Source organism: Bos javanicus, chromosome 20 (genome assembly GCF_032452875.1).
Source record: "Bos javanicus breed banteng chromosome 20, ARS-OSU_banteng_1.0, whole genome shotgun sequence".
NCBI classification, from domain to species: domain Eukaryota; kingdom Metazoa; phylum Chordata; class Mammalia; order Artiodactyla; family Bovidae; genus Bos; species Bos javanicus.
Window position 1 is genome coordinate 14,856,891 of NC_083887.1, and position 20,617 is coordinate 14,877,507.

Genomic DNA, 20,617 nt, shown 5'->3' on the forward strand with positions numbered 1-20,617 from the left:
TCCAGCATGCTCTGCTGAGAAGAAGCACGTGGTTTCTTGAAATCCAGAATTCAGCCGGCCTCGACCTGGTCCAATATTTCTAGGACTTGAGTAGGGAAACAGACCAGAAAAGGGGTGCCCAAGGATGAAGCAATTTGAGGTAGACCCAGTATGGAGAGAGGAAGTCTGAAAAATTTGGAGCCCAGAGAGAAATGCTGAAGCCTCGAGAATGCAGAGCTGAGATCCATTCACATTCCACTGGCGGCTTCAGCAAGGCCATAATTTTGTTATTTTTTTCCTGCCTGCTTGTTTTCTTCTCTTACTAGCTGAGGAAACCTTAAAAACCCTCAAGTCAGCTATGTGCTGGCTGAAGAGGTCCTTGTGCTGAAGTGAGTCCAGGGAAGCAGAGAGACTCTGAGTGGAAATAACATTTTGTAACAGTGGAAGGGAAGGAAGGCAGGTCGGCCAATTCTGGGGCCACTCGGAGAAAGAAAGGAGCTGCCTGGGGAAACAAAATAGCCCTGTGTAGTGTCAAAATAAAGACTCAGGCACTAGAAAGACCCGAGTTCAAATTCCAACCCTGCCCAATATCTTGACCAAATATCTCAACTTGTTGAACTAAATGTACTACCAAATGGAAATTCTAAAAATATTTAGCATTATGGGTGCTCTGGGGAGCTTCCAGGTGAGGTGTGGAAGCTCTAGCACAGGGGTCCCCCACTCCTGTGTTAGGAACCAGGCTGCACAGCAGGAGATGAGTGGTGGGTGAGCAAGTGAAGCTTCATCTGTATTTACAGCTACTCCCCAATCACTCGCATCACCCCTGAGCTCTGCCTCCTTTCAGATCAGTGACAGCATTAGGTTTCTTATAGGAATTCAAACCCTACTGTGAACCGTGCATGTCAGGGGTCTAGGTTGTAAACTCCTTATGAGAACCATCCAGAAACTATCCTTCCCCCCGACCACCAGGGTCCATGAAAAAAATCACCTTCCACAGAACAGATCCCTGGTGCCAAAAATGTTGGGGACTTCTGGTCTAATCTCAAGAGTCAGCCTTGGAGTCTTATTGGCTATGAATGGGACCATGATCTTGGACCCACAAGGGCTAAGTCACTTGAACCACAAGAATCACCAGGACCACTGTTCTGACATGCTTGAACTTGTGAAAGAATCCCAGCTCCCACCTACCTAATTCACAGTAGGCTCTATGATTAGGCTGGTCTCTGCTACTCATAGGTACAAGGATTTCTTAGCCAAAATAGCTCACTTTAAGATATTATCTCGCTGGGTTCTGAGTAAATATTATTTCAGATGAACGCATTTAATCATGGAATAATATAGGCAAAGGGGTACAGCACGCAGTCGGTTCTCAGCACAATGACACTCCTATTTCTGTTTCCCCTTGGCTCAAGACACACAAGCGGTGTCTTTTCAAGTTTACTCACAGCAGAAACCTCAAAGACACACGAAAGAGGAAGGGCTTTACTCCTTGCATCCAAAGCTCTGTCTAGGTGACATCCTGCCCTTAATGAAGTAGTCTTTCCTGGCTACACCCACACAAGCTGAGCTGACTGCCACCTCCTTTGTGCCTCTCCTACTATCTACATATTTCTATTGTTGCGGTGATCCCACTGTTTTGCAATGATTTGTTTACACGTCTGCTTGTTTACACAGATGCTAGGCAATAAGCTCCTTGAAGGGCAGGCAATGTGTTGTATTTCTTTTTCTACCTCCAGAGCCTTGCACAGTGGCCAGCCCATAGTACGTATTCAATATTTAAGGAAGAAATGGAAGGACTTGGCTTATTAGCCAAGAAGGAAATGGGCAGGAAGGAGGGGTAGATGCTAGGGGATCTCCTCCCCAACGGAGTGAAAAAGTTGGCTTAAAGCTCAACATTCAGAAAACGAAGATCATGGCATCTAGTCCCATCACTTCATGGGAAATAGATGGGGAAACAGTGGAAACAGTGTCAGACTTTATTTTTGGGGGCTCCAAAATCACTGCAGATGGTGACTGCAGCCATGAAATTAAAAGACGCTTACTCCTTGGAAGGAAAGTTATGACCAACCTAGATAGCATATTCAAAAGCAGAGACATTACTTTGCCAACAAAGGTCCATCTAGTCAAGGCTATGGTTTTTCCTGTGGTCATGTATGGATGTGAGAGTTGCACTGTGAAGAATGCTGAGCCCTGAAGAATTGATGCTTTTGAACTGTGATGTTGGAGAAGACTCTTGAGAGTCCCTTGGACTGCAAAGAGATCCAACCAGTCCATTCTGAAGGAGATCACCCCTGGGATTTCTTTGGAGGGAATGATGCTAAAGCTGAAACTCCAATACTTTGACCACCTCATGTGAAGAGTTGACTCATTGGAAAAGACTGATGCTGGGAGGGATTGGGGGCAGGAGGAGAAGGGGACGACAGAGGATGAGATGGCTGGATGGCATCACTGACTCGATGGACATGAGTCTGGGTGAACTCCAGGAGATGGTGATAGACAGGGAGGCCTGGTGTGCTGAGATTCATGGGGTCGCAAAGAGTTGGACACGACTGAGCAACTGAATTGAACTGAACTGAACTGAACACCCCTTTCCTCACTTCTCACATCCAAGCGCCCTATCCTTCCTGTCTCCCTAGTCTTGCTAAAGTTCCCCTATCCTGGGCCTCAGGAAGCATCACTTTGGCTTACAGATTGGGAAATTTTTGTCCTCACTAGACAGCTAATATGGACAGAGATGTATGTAAGTCACAGCATGAAAGTCATATGATTTATTCCTGGCCAACAGGATGTTCATGGAAGTTGTTATGTGAGACTTTTGACAAAGCTTGCTATTCATTTATTTATTTTTAATTAATTATTTATTTGGCTGTGCTGGGCACGTGGGATCTTTAGTTGCAGCATGTAGAATTGTTTTTTTTTCTTTAGTTTCGGCTAGTGGAATGTTTGGAGAAGGCAATGGCACCCCACTCCAGTACTCTTGCCTGGAAAATCCCATGGATGGAGGAGCCTGGTAGGCTGCAGTCCATGAGGTTGCTAAGAGTTGGACACGACTGAGTGACTTCACTTTGACTTTTCACTTTCATGCATTGGAGAAGGAAATGGCAACCCACTCCAGTATTCTTGCCTGGAGAATCGGAGGGACGGGGGAGCCTGGTGGGCTGCCGTCTATGGTATCGCACAGAGTCGGACACGACTGAAGCGACTTAGCAGCAGCAGCAGCAACAGTGGAATGTTTAGTTGTGGTTTGTGAACTCTTATTTGCAGCAGGTGGGATCTAGCTCTTTGACCCGGGATTGAACCTGGACCCCCTGCATTGGGAGTGCGGAGTCTTAGCCACTGGACCACCAGGGAAGCCCCCTGAAAAAGCTCTTTTTAAAAGAGACACAATTGTCTATGTCTTTGCCTTTGCTCTCTGTCCTTCCTACTTGGAAGCATGGAGAGAATTTCTGGAGCTGAAGCACCAATCTTGGAACTTAGAGGAAAAGGCCCGATTATAGAAATCTCAGGCCTGATACCTTTAAATCATGAACCAATGTGTGCTATCCCCTATCACTGGGTTTATAATTATGCAAGAAAATAAACCTGTATCTATGAAAGTCACAGAAATTCAGCCTATGTTACTTGCAGCTGAAGTCAATTCCAAACTGATCATCTAGTCTTCTTTCTTTCCCTCAGACATGCCAAGGTCAGTTCATTTTAGAACCTTTACACTTGCTATTCCTTCCACCTGAAATGTTTTTCTCTTAGCTCATCACATGACTTCTCAAAGTCAGATATCAAGTTAGAATGTCACCTTCTCAGATGTCACCACACTGCACCCATCATTCTTTAATAGTATCATCCTATTTTATTTTTTCCACTGCTTTTATCACTCTCTGAAATGCTCTCTCCTCTGCTTGTTTCTTTTTGTCTTTGTCCATTCAGGCTGCTATAACAAAATACCACAGACTGGGTGGCTTAGAAACAAAGAAAGAAAGTGAAGTTGCTCAGTCGTGTCCAACTCTTTGCGACCCCATGGACTGCAGCCCACCAGGCTCCTCCATCCATGGGATTCTCCAGGCAAGAACATTGGAGTGGGGTGCCATTTCACAGAAATGTATTTCTCACAGTTTTGGAGATGGGAAATATGAGATCAAGGCACAAAAAGGCCCTGTTTGGTGAGAGCCTTCTTCCTGGCTCATAGCCAGTGCCCTCTCTGTGTGTTCTTACTGGCGGAAGGGGTGAGGGATATTTCTGGAGCCTTCTTTATTAGCACACTAATCCCATACATGAGGGCTCCATCCTATGGCTTCAGTACCTCCCAAGGACCCACCTACTGGTGTCATAACACTGGGCATTAGAATTTCAACATAATAAACTTTGTGGGGACACAAAATTTTAGACTATAGCTCTTCTTGATCATCCCTAACCATGAATGCAGGGACCTTCTCTATTTTTTCAGAACTGCTGTGTTTCTGGCACCTAGAAAAGCACGTGGCATATGGATGCTCTATGAATAGGTCCTCAGAAAGGAAGACGACTTCCAGAGTTGGAAATGAATATGTTTCCTCACCAAAGATACTGTCACATGTGTTGAATAGGTTTATAGTTTAGGAAATTATGGGTTAAATACCACTTATGTCCCGACTGCTGTATATAACACCATTTACATGAGATAATGAGTTTCAAGTTCAGTCTCTCTTAATGAACTCACAATGTTGATCATAGATCATCTTGAAGCTTATACCCGTATCCAAAAAACCCTGCCTCCCTACCTTTTATTTCTAATATAGCTCATCAGATTTTAGCCCCTTGATGGAATTTTTTTCTTTGATTTAAAATAAAGTTTAGAAGGTAGGATGAATTGAGACAGTAGCACTGACATATATGCACTGCTGCTGCTGCTGCTGCTGCTAAGTCGCTTTAGTCGTGTCCGACTCTGTGCGACCCCATAGACGGCAGCCCACCAGGCTCCGCCGTCCCTGGGATTCTCCAGGCAAGAACACTGGAGTGGATTGCCATTTCCTTCTCCAGTGCATGAAAGTGAAAAGTCAAAGTGAAGTTGCTCAGTCGTGTCCAACTCTTAGCAACCATGTGTAAAATAGCTTGTGAGAAGCAGCTGTATAATGCAGAGAACTCAGCTCAGTGCTCTGTGTTGACCTAGAATGCTGGGGTAGGGGTGGGGAGGCTCGAGAGGGAGAGGATATATAGCTGATTCATGTTTTTGTATAGCAGAAACTAATACAATATTGTAAAGCAATGATCCTCCAATTAAGAATAAATTTAAAAAATAAAGTTTAGGTCTATTTTTTTTTTTAAACCCATTCCGTTTCTGGTAGATTTTTAAAAATTGATTTCTTGAATGCCACTACTTATCCTCCTTGTAGGCCTTATCCTATTTCACATCCTGCTGTGTGAAAATGATACTCAAACCCTTTCAAAGGCACCTTGCCTAACTTCCTGCCCTCCCAAGTGGTTCCTGAACCTTTAATCTTTTTCATGGGTCCATTTAAAAGCAGAAAAAATATTCTTATTCACTTTGGGACCCTCCGATCCACTCTGAATTTCTGTTCAAGGAGCATGGCAGACAATGAGACTGCAAGTAAGACCTTGACATTTAGGAGAGTAAATTATTTCTTTTAATAGATGGAATGGGATTTTTCATCTAGAAACCATAGATGCAGACTTGATAGAATGGGGCAATCCCGCTACACACCCTTAAGGACTAAAAAGCAGACTAGTCTGAATAAGCAAAGTATTTACAAATTAAATGGTAAAAGTTAAATCCAGGAATACAGACTGGGGACAGAGGTCATGTGTTGTTTCCCTATTTTGCTCTCTCTCTTTTCCTTAGTGTTAAAGTCCTTCTTTTATTTAAGGTGGCAAGGATAAGAGAATCCTTTTCCTTGTCTCCCTCACAGTGAGATGTGGCCACATGATGCAGTTCTGGAAGAAGTTCTGTTTGGGTCTGTTTAAAAAGAGAGGACCCAGCTGGGAAGTGGCCTTTCGCCTTCAACCTTTCTTCTGGTCTGGAACTGGGACTCGTGGCTGGAGCTCCTGTTGTAATCTCACATCATAAAGTGAAATTGATGGAAGCCATAAACAACAGGCAACAGAAACGCTCACTTGTGAGCCAGGATGCTATGCTAAGTCACTTCAGTCCTGTCCGACTCTGTGTGACCTCATAGACGGCCGCCCACCAGGCTCCCCCGTCCCTGGGATTCTCCAGGCAAGAACACTGGAGTGGGTTGCCGTTTCCTTCTCCAATGCATGAAAGTGAAAAGTGAAAGTGAAGTCGCTCAGTCGTGTCCGACTCTTAGCGACCCCATGGACTGCAGCCCACCAGGCTCCTCCGTCCATGGGATTTTCCAGGCTAGAGTACTGGAGTGGGGTGCCATTGCCTTCTCTGGTGAGCCAGCATACCAGTTCTAAACTGGCCATTCTAGGGCTTCTTTTCTGTAACAGAATAAACCCCAATGTCTTTAAGCAACTGCTACTTTGAATTTTTGTGTTCAGTGTAGCCAAATGTAATCCATTTTTATACAAATGCTCACATAGGGAGCTTTAAAAAAATATCCCGATGCCTAGGCTGCCTCCCAGATCATCTAAATCAGAAACTCTAGGGATGGAATTCAAGCATCGGCAATTTTTTAAAGCTTCCCTGGTGACTAGTGTGCAGCCCAGGTTGAGAATCACCGCTTCAGGCTGACAGGCCTTATTTTCAGCATGTTCAAGAATCTCCTGGGGGATGGGGTGGTGCTTGTTAAAAAGTTGGATTTCCAGGCCTCATTCCCTAGAACTTTGGTTCTGTCAGTCTGAGGGCACCCCACATGATTCTGAGACAGGTTAATGCATGAATCCCATTTGAAGAAACACTGCTTTAGGCAATGGAGCATCTTTGAAAGTTTTAAAGCAAGGAAGTGACAAGATCAGAGGAGAGTTTTAGCAGGATTAGTCTGGATCTAGTGAGAAACTGAAAAGAAGAGGTGAGAGACTAACGGTGAGGAGACCAACTGGAATAGTTGATGGCCTGAGGGGACTTGATTCTGAACTAAGTGGGTGGCCACAGAAATGGGGTGAAAAAGAGATACAACAGATGTTGGAAAAGATAAAACAGCACAGGACTTAGTAACTGACAGAATAAGACTGTGGGAGACTTTGAGATACTTATTTTTAGTAACTGAAGAATACCCTAGGGGTTTGATGCCTTCTGGGTTAGTATGCATCCCCCCCACAACACACACACTTTGGCTCAAACTCAGTTAAATAGCTGTAGATTGTTAGCTTACTATTTATCTACACCTGCAAATGTTAAGTTGATTTTTGCTAACCTATTGTAACTAGAGTTTTCCATTGGATTGGAAACATTATTTGCTAAAGCAGCACTTCTTTTTAAAGGCTTAGACACATTATTCTAACAGGAATCTATTTCATAAATTTTAGTGTTTATTTATAAGTATATATATGTATGAACAAGCAATATACATATGTGTATATATGTGTATAGACAAGAAATTAAATGTTTTTCAGGAAGTTTTCACTTTTTTTTAAAAAGTCATGTCTTCTAGAGCAGAGGAAATAAAAGAACTGTCTGGTGGTTTAGTTACTGCTCCAGAGTTTGCTTTCTATAGGTATCTTTTTGGATGAGACACATCTAAACTTTCAAGGGCTAAGTGTTTAAAAAATGGTTTTTAAAAAATAATCTCAGTAGAAAATGGTTGTTTAACTACTCAACATAAAGTCACCAAATAGATGTTAGGATGTTATTTATCAAATAACCTGAAACATGATTACCTTCTGAGTAATTCTAAAATACAGAGTGCCCACTAATTTCTTATAAGAACGAAAATCTATGCCTCAGAAATTGATCTTAAGTGTGTTCTTCAAGTCCTCTCATTTAAAAACCAACATATTGGTTTTATAGTTATAAACCAGAAAAGATAAAGTCAAATATAATAAAAATATAAAATGTAAGCTAATGTATTTGCTCATTTTTCTTTCTAAAGTCTGTATCAAGACACAGTTATTTCCCTCTTATTAAAGTTTAGTTGATTTTTAAATTGAAGTATATGACACAATGTCTTTTAAGAATAGATTTAAAACTACCAAGTAAACTTAATGAACAAACAAGGTGCACGTTTCCTCATGAGCTTGGCACCCGGTATAAACATGAATTAAACACAGCCTTGCTCTCTTGCACTTCACAGAATAAATATAGTGATGAGGAGTTTTCCTAAAGTTTGTTTTAGATTTAATTTTCTCTCTAAATTGAAACATCTATTAGAAAGCTTTAACAAGGTAAAAGTCATTCAGTTCAGTTCAGTCGCTCAGTCATGTCCGACTCTTTGCGACCCCGTGAATCGCAGCATGCCAGGCCTCCCTGTCCATCACCAACTCCCGGAGTTCACTTAGACTCACGTCCATCGAGTCAGTGATGCCATCCAACCATCTCATCCTCTGTCGTCCCCTTCTCCTCCTGCTCCCAATCCCTCCCAGCATCAGGGTCTTTTCCAATGAGTCAACTCTTCGCATGAGTTGGCCAAAGTACTGGAGTTTCAGCTTTAGCATCAGTCCTTCCAAAGAACACCCAGGACTGATCTCCTTTAGAATGGACTGGGTGGATCTCCTTGCAGTCCAAGGGACTCTCAAAGAGTCTTCTCCAACATCACAGTTCAAAATCATCATTTCTTCGGCGCTCAGCTCTCTTCACAGTCCAACTCTCACATCCGTACATGACTACTGGAAAAACCATAGCCTTGACTAGACGGACCTTTGTTGGCAAAATAATGTCTCTGCTTTTGAAAATGCTATCTAGGTTGGTCATAACTTTCCTTCCAAGGAGTAAGCATCTTTTAATTTCATGGCTGCGATCACCATCTGCAGTGATTTTGGAGCCCCCCAAAATAAAGTCTGACGCTGTTTCCACTGTTTCCCCATCTATTTCCCATGAAGTGATGGGACCAGATGCCATGATCTTAGTTTTCTGAATGTTGAGCTTTAAGCCAACTTTTTCACTCTCCTCTAAGTCATTAGGTCTGTTCAAAAATAAAAAGGCTAAACCTCAATAGGCAATGGGAGACATGTGTCTAGATTCCCTATCACACTTGGTTTGCTTAGTAAGAATAACACTCTTCTTTAATTGGGTGTGAGCCAGTCCTTTGTTACTTGCTCCTGAGTACAGTATCAGTACCACTGAGGGCCACCACCTACTCCTAGCCATGGAGACCCGAGAAAGTGAGCATCCTATATGTGGACCGTCAGGTGCCTAATAGTCGATGTATTAATTACTACTTCCCCCTAATATTCTTTTCTGCAGTTGATTTTGGTCCACCTTCAGACATCAGTAATTAAATCGGTTAGAGCAAAGTGCTAACAATATTGGGGATTCTTTGTGAACACATACGTCCATTTCATACAAAAAGTATCCTATTTCATGGTCACAAATCCCACCCCAATATGAGCTGCAGTGCTGCAAATGATAAAACACTGGGTGCCGGGAAGTGCAAAGGTGTCGAGAAAGTATGCAGATTGCTGTTGCTGTTCAGTCACTAAGTTGGATCCGACTCTTTGTGACCCCGTGGACTGCAGCACACCAGGTTCCTCTGTCCTCCACTATCTTTGCAGATAGTGTCGGGCAAAACTCCATCCCCACCAGGCAAAACAACCCAAAGTATGTATTCTACTGCAGATGGGGGAAGGAAATTTGTGGGTTGAATTACCCTTCTTGTGTCCGCACCCCTCCTCCCAAATTCATATGTTGAAATCCTGACACCCAGGATCTCAGAATGTGACCTTATTTGGAAACACGTTGGTGCAGGTGCAATCAGTAAAGTTAGCATGAGGTCATAGTGAGTGAGTGAGTGAGTGAGGTCGCTCAGTCATGTCTGACTCTCTGCGACCCCGTGGACTGTAGCCCACTAGGCTCCTCCGTCCATGGGATTCTCCAGGCAAGAATTACTGGAGTGGGTTGCCATTTCCTTCTCCAAAGGAAAATGTACAGTAGAGTGGCCCCCAAATTCAGTATTACTGATGTCTTATAAACAGGAAAATCTGGATACACGTACATAAACAGAGAAGATCGTGAGGAGTTGGAGGCAGAGATATTTCAACAAGCCAAGAAACACCAAAGATTGCCAGCAAACCACTAGAAGCTAGATAAAGAAACAGTCTTCACAGGGCACTAGCCTTGCCTTGATCTTGGGCCTCCAGTCCTGTGAGAAAAGAACTTTTCATAGTTTAAGCTACTCAGGTTGTTGTACTTTGTTACTATAGTCCTAGAAAAGTAACACTGAATTGTCATTATCTTAGACGGATAGCATATTCTTTTGGTGCAGATATAACTCACCTTTCACTATCTGACCAGTGAGAGTTAAAAATTTTAAACCCCAGCATCTTTAATAGGAAGAAAACATAAAGGACAGTGTGGGTGACCTGGCGTGACTACGAACTAGGCGTCTTTTACTACACCCCAGGCCTCCTCTATAATGTGGATCAAAGAAAGCTGAGTGAGCTGCGTCCATAGTCACCAAACACTCCTTCCGCTCTCCATCACCCCACGTAATCACTGCACCCTCAGGCAAAGTGCTGAAAGGAAGCACCCTGACTAAGCTGCAGTTGTGGAGTCTTCCTCTCCCATCTCAGTATCCTAGCAAACAAGACAGGAAATGGACACACAGGGAGATGGGAAAAAAAAGAGCAGGAAAGTCAAACAAGAATCAAACACAACTAAAATAGACCAAAAAAAGAAGAAAAGACATGAGGAGAGATACAAGGAGAAAAACATAGGCCTGGCTGGTCAGGAAAACAATTGCTGAAGGGAAAACCGTAAAATCTGTGAATACAGACCCCTAGGATAATCACAATATTGTTCCCAGAAGCCATTAGGAGATTAAGATTCTTCTTGTGACCACAGTGTGTTCACATCCTAACATTATTTCTGGAATTCAATCATCAAACTTCTGGCATGTGCTTATTTTTTTTTTTAATAGCTCAGTTCTGTAAAGAAAATCTATGTGATTCTACATGAATTAACATAAAACACTAGAATGATAAAGCCAGATGACTCAGAAATCATTCAATTCCATTTTTGAGGTGTACGGAGAATTTAACAGTCTTGTCCAATGTCACACAACTTATACCAGAGTTAGACTCAAAGATTTTGTAAATATTATGATTTATGAAGAATCTAGGTTGATTTATATGAAGAAAATAATCTTAAACCTAACTACTTTTGAACCTTCGCATCTCCATAGTGTTTTTAACATATTAAAGAAGAGGTCTTCCGATAACCATCTAGGAAATTTCAGTCTAGAAAGTTTTTCAGAACATAAAGTAAGAAGCTTAGGTAAACAAAAATTTATTCCAGCTGAAATATTTATTTGAAAACTATTTGATGGATACATATTTTTTTTATATAAATGTATCTGACCACCTGAATTTTAAATGTTTTGTTAATAATTACAGTAACACTAATATGAACTTAATACTAGCATTTGCTGGATGCTAGGCAGTCTTCTAAGTATGTTACTTTACTCAATTCTCAGAATACTGTATGATTTGGTCCCATTATTCATCAGCCCTATTTTGCTGATTAAGAAATTGAGGCAGAGAGACAGTATCTTTGCCCAAGGTCACACTATTTGTGAGTAGTGAGGCTGAGATTTGAACAATGGCAGTCTTGCTCCAAAGTCTATGTACTTAGCCACCACACCAGACTGCCATTTACTACCCTGTGAAGCAATTGGCATATCAGTTCGCATGTATCCCTAGTAAGTGGTGAAGCCAGGATTTTATCCAGGTTCAGATGGTAAAGAATCAGTCTGCAATGCAGGAGACCTGGGGTCGATCCCTAGGTCAGGAAGATCCCCTGGAGGAGGGCATGACAACCCACTCCAGTATTCTTGCCTAGAGAACCCGCATGGACAGAGAAGCCTGGCAGGCTACAGTCCATGGGGTTGCAAACAGTTGGACATGGCTGAGTGACTAATCATACGATCTGATTTAGAGTCAGTGCTCTTTCCTATGACAGCTATACTGCCTTTCATAGTAGCATACTCAAACCTCACTTTCAGTCTCATCAGCAGCCACTAACAGAAGGTTGTGGTGTGAAGACCCAGAGCAACATAGACACCATAGAAGCATATAGGACAAGGACTCCTAATCACCAACCCACCAGCCACAGCATAAACTAGAGGGTTTGCTAGAGGATATTGTCTCTTCTGGTCCTCCTAGCTCGTGCTCTTCTGTCTTCACTCTCAGGAGATGATGTGGTTGATGGAACAGACACTAGACCAGGAAGCATGAGACCAGGGTTGCACCCTTAGAGCAACCTGGGAAGGGCAGAGTGCCACTGCCAGGGTAGGCATCACCCAGCTGGCTCCCTAAGTCCTCTCAACTAACTCAGGAGTAAGCATGACAACTAGTTTACAAATGAGGGAACTGAGATTCAGAGGGTTAAGTAATTCCATCAAGATCAGCAAATATGGTATTCAGCACAGGTCTGCCTGACTATAAAATCCTCATACACACTCATATGACCAAGTTGCTTGTAAAGTCACTTTAAATCCTCCAAAACTCAGATTCTGTAAATATAAAGGGAGGATATTTTGCTTACTCAGTATTCTCAGTATCATGGAGCCCTAGGGATTCTTCAAAGGTGTCTCAGAAGTCATTTTTGGAAGGAAGTTCAAGGAGACAGGGCCCAGAACTCACATATACACAGAAACACGGAGCAGGGCCCCGCTTAGCTTTAACACCTAGGAGAAGATAGGCATGGCGAAGGTACAGTAAAGAAAGAAACGGCTGTACCCAAACGTCTGCTGATCTAAATACAATTTGAGAAAGCGTTTCCCTTGTGTCTGTGAAGAAGGCCTGCTTACCCAGGGCCAGCTAGTGAGAACCACACTCTGAATCTTCTTCTCTTGTGGTCACCATTCCTTGAGGACTTCAATTGGTCAGGGATAGAAGCCATATAGCATTTGTGGCTTAATTTTTTTTTTTTTTTTAACTTTTGACCCAAACTATGTTCCTCCCCAGAGAAACAAATTGATGCTTAGATGATCACTATCAGGCAGGCATCTTGATGCACGCATGGAGAGCCAAGCTTTATTTGTCCCATCTCTGTAGCTCATATCACTTTCACTAAAAGCTACATATGTTGAAAAGAATAAACCCAACGAAAGGCAAGTGTTAATCATGGTAACAGTGATCACACCTTTTTAAAAACACTTATTGAGGTATCCTTTACATACTGTAAAATTCACTCATTGTAAGCGGGCAAGTCATTGATTTTCAGATAACATACAGTTGACAACTATCACCCTAATTCAAATTGGGATCATTTCCATCACTCCCAAAGATACCTCAAGCTCATTTGCACTTACTCTCTGTTCCCACCCTAGGAAACCACTAATCTACTTTCTGTTTCTTATAGATTTGCTTTCTCTGAGCATTTCACTTAAACGGAATCATATAATATGTGGTATTTTCTGACTGTCTTCTTTCACTTTATGTACTCTTTTGGAAGTTCATCTCTTGAGCATGTCGTAGCATTTTGTTCCTTTCTACCTGACATCTTTCTGAATGGCAGCATTATATGGAGGAAAGATTATGGTTTTCAGAAGCATGCAAACCTGGGGCCCAATTCAAGTACCACTTTTTAGTTGTGTGACTGGGCAATTTGCTCAACCTCCCTGAAACCAATTTGTCAAATAAAGATACTAATCCTTCCCTCAGGGTTATTCTGTCAATTAAATGGATTGTACCAGCAGACAATGGGCACTCAAGAAATCTAGTCTTTCTGTCTACATTCCCCAGGAATCATTGCTTTTCTTACCCCTGCATCCAATTGTAAAGTGAATCCTTCAGCCTCCCTACCAACCTTCACAGGAAGCCTGAAATGAGAGCCTGCATAACCAGCAATATCAGGAATAGAATTCCACTCAGGGGAATCACATCCTTCATTAATGGGGTCCAGATGGTGATGGGTTTAAGGGATTTTCCTCAATTATCTTGCTGTCATTTTTCAGAAAGGTTAAACTCTATCTCATTATTTTAAGGAGGAAAATGTTTCAAATTCTACACCAGAACATTCAATAGAGTTGACCTTACTTTTGCAAGGCTCTAAGAACAACCCATTTTCCCACGAATCCTTATAAACCTGCCCCAGTAACATTCCTCAAATAACATGTAAGCAAGTAGTGAATGGCTATAATTCCCTGAATTAATAAAATTCACCTCAAATCCTCAAAACTTAACTGGTACCCGATAGTTGCAGACTCTTTCTTTTCTAAACCTTTAGAAGTGTGTGTAGCAGAACAGACTAAACTGACCTCCTTGTTCATTTCTCCAGTACATCTTATCTGATTAGAACATGTTCTCAATTTGAGGCCCAGTTCAAAGGAATCCTGGATATAAACCCACCATAAACTTTTAGACACATAGTTTACAAATATGCAGTTCCTTAGCTCTGAGCATAAAACTCTCTGTTCTAAACCTGTTTTTTCTTCTGAACCATTGTTTCTTTATAGACTTTAATCCACCATGATTCCCTTTTGTGCTTCTGATTGGTTTTCTCTCTTCTTCTCTGATACTTTTCACAGCTGCATTTCCTCCCCCAAATCCTTAAACATTTAGAGTCACTCGCAGATGCACTTCTTGTTAAGTATAGTATAACAGACAAAACAGAAAAGGACAATAATGTTCAATACTTCTACTAAATAAAATAGGTTTGTAACATTTTATATGTCTCTCACTTCAAGGAGATTAGTAGAGTGTATCATTTTTCATCATATAAAATATAAACATGTTGTCAAATGTAAACTAGTTATTAAGAGAGGTGACATACAGCTTTCTAATCTTTATATACCAATAACTGTCACCATATATATTAATGGCACTAAAGATAAAATGATTCTTTCAAAAAAGTAAATTGGATATAATTCCTATAAGTTATCAATCTACAACATTAGCACAAGAGTCTAACTAGAACTTCTACTGTGATATAATCATACTGATAAAGACAAACATATAAAGGCTAAATCCAGACTGAATGAAACACTTAAATCAGTGTACCTGCATAAAGATTCCTGTGTTTCCTTGCTCTTTGTACTTATCTGAAATAGGAACTGTTAACAAAATCCACAATTAAATTTTCTCCCACTATTGGGAGATCAGGAGGAAGTGAGTATGGTCTCAGGAGAGAAGTTTTCACTCACTGTCTTATCACCTAAAATAGGCATGAGAATCCATAAATGTGATAAAAAAAGAATTTAAAATAATTGGAGAAAGGAGCAAAAGCAGCTTAAAATTAGTTAAATTTGTGAATTTCCCCAATCCTGAAAAAGTTTTTCTCAAATTCAAATTTCCCTTTCATACACTACAGTGAAGAGAGTAATTTATATCCAAGACTTTATTTTAGGGATCTTATTTTAAATGGTATCATAGGAATTTGACTCATGGTATAAATAGTTTAGTAAATCTGGGATTTAGCAAAGATTTTTGTGCAGTACATGTTTAGCAGCAGATGACAAAATAATCTTGAGGCATGATGGTTTAACTTCACTTTGGTGCAAAAACATCTTAAGCCTCAAATTCCAAAATGTGGCCAGCATACTGAAAGTTAATTTTGTAAAAAAAAAAAAAAAAAAAGACACTTAATGACCCAAATATTCAATACATATACAAAAATCACACAACTTTTGGATTATAATTTGGCCTATAGTTTGTTCGTAGCTCTCTAGACAATCCTGATCTCTTAAAACCTCACATTTGCAGCAATCATCTCTGAGGCCTTGATCACTCTCAATATCCATTGTGTGCCAGCATTCACACATCATATACATGAATTACCAAACAATGCCAAGAGGCTCCTACCCGGAGATGGCAGCAAGTTTTTGGTGTGCCTGGCGGGCCATTTCACAGCCTTTGGTTCTTGTCTTGTGCATTTCCGCTCGGAGAGAGGGGCAGCTGACCGAGACGTCCCCAATGGAAATGACCAATTCTCGGTACAGGGCCACTTGCGTGTTGAACTCCTGCACAAGCTGGAAAAGAAGTGAGTTTCTTTCATAAGACATTTATCAACAGAAAGTTTGCTATTTTTTCCTACCTAAACAGAGGCTTTCACTGACCCCCGAGCCACCTCAAATATCCTGCAAAAGAGCAAAAGAGCCTACAGAGTGTTTAAAGACTGGGACACAAAGATTGTTCTCTTTGTCCAAGGCAAGTGTTTATTTTTCATCCCTAAGTCTGGTCATAGAAGTTCTATTTCCAGACCTACTTGCTCCCATCCGTTCAGACTCAAGTTTCTGACGATCGAGAGCATATTTGGAGAGCTACCACGCCACTCCCAGGTCACCAGAGAGTGATGCTGGCAACTCTCGCATAGAATGTTCCCCTCTACTACAGCTGGGATGTGAATTTGAATTGGCCTGTGGATTTCAAAAGGCGAAAGGTGGGTTGTATTAGGCAATCCGTTCACTTCCTGCCAGACCACTGAACAGTTCAGGCTCTGGTGTCTGACAGGAAGACCCGCCACAGCCTCTGCGCTGGAACCTTCGTCCCCTCCGCAGAGCCCTGTGCGTCCTGTTTGGGTTTGTTTGCTCCTGTCTCCCCACAACACAGCACTCTTACCTTCCTAACCCCTCCCTCCCTCGTGAGCCAGCCAGTTCACCGAGTCTTTCGTATCTGCCATTCTCCGAGGGGTTAGAAGGATGACCTACAACCGCTGCCCCCAAGACTCTCTCCGCGGCACTTCTTGGCGGGTCCATGGCGACCCAGGTGTCACCCCGAATCTGGGGGACTGCAGATTTTAAAATAGTGCATGTGCACGTGATCGGCATGGAGGAGATGAGGGTGGCGGAGTGGCTGGCACTCAGGCGAACTATTAACAGACACGATTCCCCCACATCTCCAAAGGGAAAAGAAAAAAAGGAGACGCATTTTCCACCTACCATCTTGCAATCGTCCAGGGCTCGTTGGCTTTTGTGGGCGCTCTCGGAGCCGCTGCCCCTGCGCTCCCAGTCCCCGGTCTGCAGCGGGGGCTTGCTGATCTGGAAGATTGAGGAGCGGGTGGACCGGCTGGGGCGCTTTTTGCGCCCATTCGGTGCAGAACTCATGCATACACATCCACCAAGCCGAAGCCGCTGGTGCAGTGCGCCCCGGCGCGGGCGGCCCGGTCGTTGCCCTGCGAGCCGCCGCCGAGCAGCCGGAGCTGGGACCCAAGGCGCGGCGCTCACAGGGTTGGGGCTGACTGCGCGGGTGGGTAACCTTCAGCTTGAAGGAGAGCCGGGGAAGCGCTGGCTGTGCCGTGCAGCATCGCTTCCACTAGCAGCGAGGAAGGGGCTCGGTCAAGTTCTGCTCAGCAACACTGCCGGCCCTGTCCCAGGAGCTGGGCGCTGGCGCGGGCTCGCACCGCTTTCCGCTCGGCATGGATCGCAAGGCTGGGCGAGAAGGAACACGCCGCCCGGCGGTTCCGAGTTTCCATTCAGATGGACAGTTTTCAAAAGCCTGCGCTGCCAGGTGGAAGGGGGCAGGGGGTGGGGGTGCAGCGGGGAGAGTGTCGCTCTAGCTTCGGGTGTCTTCCCACGGCGGCGGCGCTCCCCTCCCTCCCCAGTCACCAGGCCTGGAAGGGCTGGCTGTCCCCGAAGCAGGCAATTGGTTCTAATCCGCTGTCTTGATCCCTCGTCTCCACGGGGCTCGCCTGTTTGAGGATCCCAAATGAATCCGTGGCGGGACTGGCAGACGCAGGGAATCAGTCCGGCTGACGTGGTTCGCGGCCCGGCGCATCGATAGGATGGGAATACTAATGTGATCCGTCCATACAACCCCCTTCCCCCTCCAGGGCTTATGCACTTATCCAATCAAATCCCCGGGAACATCAATTGCAATATTACTTCATCGGCTCTATTATTAGAAACGAAAAGTGTCATCAGAGTGGAGCACATTGCCACATGCTGGGACCTAAACCCAGATCCCAGATCAACCAGTGTGAGCTTTGAGGCCCTCGCCGTCAGAGACGTTCCGGGGCCACAGATGAGCAGAACCCATGGAGGAGGAAGTGAGGTTTTTAACCTCAGAAGGAAGATCTCTTGATAACAGTATTTGAAAATAGCTTTGTTTCCCTGGGTTTTGTTGTGTTTTTGTTTTTGTCTTTTTCAGCATGTGCAGGGAGGGAAACCAGCAGCAGCGGGAGCAGAAGGCAAGAGGCCTTCAGTCAAACTGGTCCTCCAGCCGTTCCATCCCATCTTAACTAGTGAAGTTCCTGGTCTTCCGTTCCAGAGGCTGAGTACCCAGCTCTGAGAGTTTCCCGGTGGAGGTCTGAACAAGAGCCAACAGGCCTCCCTGGACACTGGAAAGGCTCAGTTCTCCTCTGTGGATCTCAGTGACTCAGAGGCCAAAGGAGGTGGCCCATGAAAGGGGTGCCCTGGAGTGAGTTCCTTGGCCATTTAAGTTCACCCTTACCACTGATTTCCTAAGATTCTTCTGGAAGGAAGAGAGCTAGTGTGGGCATTCAACTCCAGTGCTCTGAGAATGCTTGTTCCCATAAATGGTTTGTTTGGAGGGGACAGATAAAGAAGTCTGTCACAGGGGAACTAGTTATGTATTTAAAAACCTAATGAAGAACAAAACGGAAGTTTCTAGTCAGTCTCTTATGGGGTTATAGAGAGTATACAGAGAGGGAGAGTCAGAAATAGCCAGAAAGACTAACACCCTAAGGAGACGTTTCTAGATTTTTTTTTTTTTTTGCAGGATGGATAAACATAACAGGGTAGTATAATAAGAAAGGTATTTGTTTTTTGTCCTCAGTTCCTGATGCAGAGCTCTTAAAACTCTTGTTATTTCCTCAGTGGTAAGAGTGATACGGGGCTTCCTAGGTGAGACTAGTGGTAAAGAATCTACCTGCCAATACAGGAGATCTAAAAGACGTGGGTTTGATCCCTGGACCAGGAAGGTCCTCTGGAGAAGGAAATGGCAACCCACTCCAGGATTCTTGCCTGGAGAATTCCAGGGACAAGGAGCCTGGTGGGCTACGATCCATAGGGTGACAAAAAGTTAGACATGACTGAAGTGACTTAGCATACGTGCAAAGGTGATAGGAGCCCCTTGTCACCAGAAAGACCGAGCTTTGATTAGGCATTTGGAACTTTCAGCACCATCTCCCAGCTTCCACAGAAGGGAGAGGCTGGAGACTGATTTAATCACAAAGAGCCAATAATGTAATCAATCATGCCTACATAATGAAACCTCCATTAAAAACCCTAAATGATGGGGTTCAGGGAGCTTCTGTGTTGGTGAAGACATGGAGTTGCTGGGAGGATGGCATACTCAGAGGGGGCATGGCATCTCCACCTCCCCACTCCCATACCTTACATACCTTACCCTACACATCTCTTTCTGAGTCATAATCTTTATAATAAACTGGTAAGTAAAGTGCATTCCCAAGTGCTGCGAGTCATGCTACCAAATTATCAAATCTGAGAGGGGTTTGTGGAAACTCTTGAATTTGTAGCCAAGTTGGACAGAAGTTAACTGCTGCTAACTTGGGGTATTGAATTTGTAGAGCACTCAGTTGATTTTGGAGAGTTGGAGAAATAGTGTTGAAAAAGAATCCACATATTTGTTTGGAGAGGAAAAAACTCTCATGGGGAATATTCAGCTGCATTTGCATTGTTATTAAGTCACTAAGTCATGTCTGACTCTTTGAGACCTCATGGACTGCAGCACTCCAGGCTCCTCTGTCCTACACTTTCTCCTTGAGTTTGCTCAGATTCATGTCCATTGAGTCAGTGATGCTATCTAACCATCTTATTCTCTGCCGCCCCTTTCTACTTTTGTCTTCAATCTTTCCCATCATTACGGTCTTTTCCGATGAATTGACTTCACATTAGCTGGCCAAAGTATTGAGCTTTAGCAACAGTCCTTCCAGTCTTCACAAAAGATTGAAAATCAGTTTTCCCTAAGGCAGAGTCTAGGAGAGAAGCATCAGCCCCCACCCTAGACTTTAGTGTGCAGCAGCTGTCTTCCAGGTGTTTAGATGGTCAGAGACCAGGGTGAAGGGGTTGCCTCTTGGATGAGTCTCCACAAAGATAGGAAGATAAAGAGACTAACTCTTAGCCAACTCTGTTCCTTGTGCCCCCCAGTCTCAGTTTTCTCTCTACTTCCTCTGTGTAGGGAGGAGGGAGTGGAGAACACATTAGAGGTTTTGGTGAAATTTTCTGGGATCTGGTGAGTGGTTGAGATGCTGAAGGAAGGTACAAGGAGGTGAAGGAAGGATAGATAATATTCATTTGTAAATTCAGTTTAGATCAGTTCAGTTGCTCAGTCATGTCTGACTCTTTGTGGACCCCATGGACTGCAGCACACCAGGCTTCCCTGTCCATTACCAACTCTGGGAGCTTGCTCAAACTCATGTCCATCTAGCTGGTGATGCCATCTAACCATCTCATCCTCTGTCATCCCCTTCTCTTCCTGCCTTCAGTCTTTCCCAGCATAAAGGTCTTTTCCAATGAGTTAGTTCCTCACATCAGGTGGCCAAAGTATTTGAGCTTTAGCTTTCAGCATCAGTCCTTCCAATGAATAGTCAGGACTGATTTCCTTTAGGATTGACTGATTTGATCTCCTTGCAGTCCAAGGGTCTCTCAAGAGTCTTCTCCAACACCAC

The 20,617-nt window shown here is 43.4% G+C and overlaps 1 protein-coding gene across 2 annotated transcripts in view; it reads right to left on the reverse strand.

The window, feature by feature from the left end:
• Positions 1-17,764, reverse strand: part of RGS7BP (regulator of G protein signaling 7 binding protein) — a 136,007-nt gene extending 118,243 nt beyond the window's left edge. Inside the window, exons 1-2 of one of the 2 annotated variants that reach the window (XM_061393434.1) lie at positions 16,908-17,764; positions 15,832-15,998 (exon numbers count right to left, since the gene is read on the reverse strand). In XM_061393434.1, coding sequence (XP_061249418.1) covers positions 15,832-15,998; positions 16,908-17,072 — 332 coding nt within the window. In that variant the 5' untranslated portion in view covers positions 17,073-17,764. The remainder of the gene's footprint in view (positions 1-15,831; positions 15,999-16,907) is intronic. The other variant, XM_061393435.1, reaches the window with a different exon arrangement.
• Positions 17,765-20,617: the final 2,853 nt, after the last annotated feature.